This window comes from Aspergillus alliaceus (genome assembly GCF_009176365.1).
Source record: "Aspergillus alliaceus strain CBS 536.65 unplaced genomic scaffold BDW43scaffold_100, whole genome shotgun sequence".
In the NCBI taxonomy this organism is placed as follows: Eukaryota; Fungi; Ascomycota; class Eurotiomycetes; order Eurotiales; family Aspergillaceae; genus Aspergillus; species Aspergillus alliaceus.
Genome location: NW_022474783.1, coordinates 63,185 through 64,355, shown reverse-complemented (window position 1 = coordinate 64,355; position 1,171 = coordinate 63,185). Strand labels below are relative to the sequence as shown.

At 45.1% G+C, this 1,171-nt stretch overlaps 1 protein-coding gene across 1 annotated transcript; it reads right to left on the bottom strand.

The window, feature by feature from the left end:
• Window positions 1-14: 14 nt before the first annotated feature.
• Window positions 15-388, bottom strand: BDW43DRAFT_20910 (uncharacterized protein). The gene has a single exon (XM_032039236.1). The coding sequence runs from the start codon at window positions 350-352 to the stop codon at window positions 146-148; it is 207 nt and encodes a 68-aa protein (XP_031893948.1). The 5' UTR covers window positions 353-388; the 3' UTR covers window positions 15-145.
• Between the last annotated feature and the right edge of the window lie 783 nt (window positions 389-1,171).

Sequence of the window (1,171 nt, the reverse complement as noted above, 5' to 3'; positions counted from 1 at the left end):
CATTGGGGTGCGGTAAAGGTTTTACCGCAGCGGGTAGCACGTGACCCGCACGTGCTACTATATCACCCGCAGGCGCTGTAAGGTGCGCCTAACATTACCCCCCTCTCTCGGAAAGCCCTGGCCTCAGGGCTTCGTAGGTGCTCATTTATACGAGCGTAGAATCCTGGCTTATGCGGGGTTGGTTGCGGGCGCGTGGTGTAGGCGTTCGGTGGTTCTGAGCAGTATGTGATTTCATGCTTGGGGATAGCCTCATGTTTTCCATTTCAGGAAGTATAGGAATGTTAGTTGCGTTGTACAGGGTCCGATCCCGATTCCTGCCGCGTGCTCTATGGTATAAAACGCTCGGTTCCATTCACTTGCTTGATATCAGGCAGTGATATTGTGTTGTAGTTGTGTTGTGCCATTCACTGATTCTGTTGCCTAGGCGCCACTTATGTTGGATATCATCTGCTATACAGTGATTTCTCACGTGCTGTTTCTTATTCCTTTTCTTAATTACTAATCTCTTCTATACCTATAGTAAGCGCCTTGTTTTCCGCCTCACACCACATGTTTAGACTATTCTGATCACAGTATCCTATTCTGCTTATTGTGTTGCCTGTATCTTATAGTTTTGAGGTCTCCTGAGCTATTAGATGTGGCACTGTTATATCTATTGTCCTGCTGATAATTATGTTCTATATTAAGCTCTTTCCTGCTTCCTTCTTAGCTTTGTTTGTGGGCTTATATGTATGCTGATTCCACTAGTATATTTAATAGATGGCCAAATATTGATCTGCTGCCGCTTATATACTCCGCCGCGCCAATAGGCGCAAGAAGAAGAACTGTGCCTGTCACCTATATTACCAGCAGGCTTCAGTCTCTACTATATCTTCTCCTGCGTCTTCTCCTGCGTCCCCTTCTTTTGGAGGCTTTTTATCAAGTCTGTTTCCGGTCCCCTCTTTAGAGAAAGCAGTTGCGTTACTAGATTCCCTTAGCAGAGATAATATTATGCTTTCAGCTTTCTTGAGCAGGAAAGATCTCTTATTTTCTCTCTTTTTAGAGAATAAGGTCTTTTTATCTTCAGAAGATAACGCAGGTATTTCCTTGCCTGAAAATAGTAGGAAGTGATGCCTGCAGTGTCTCTGGCACTGCGGTTCGGCCCTATCAGGGGTAAGTATTGCCTGCATGA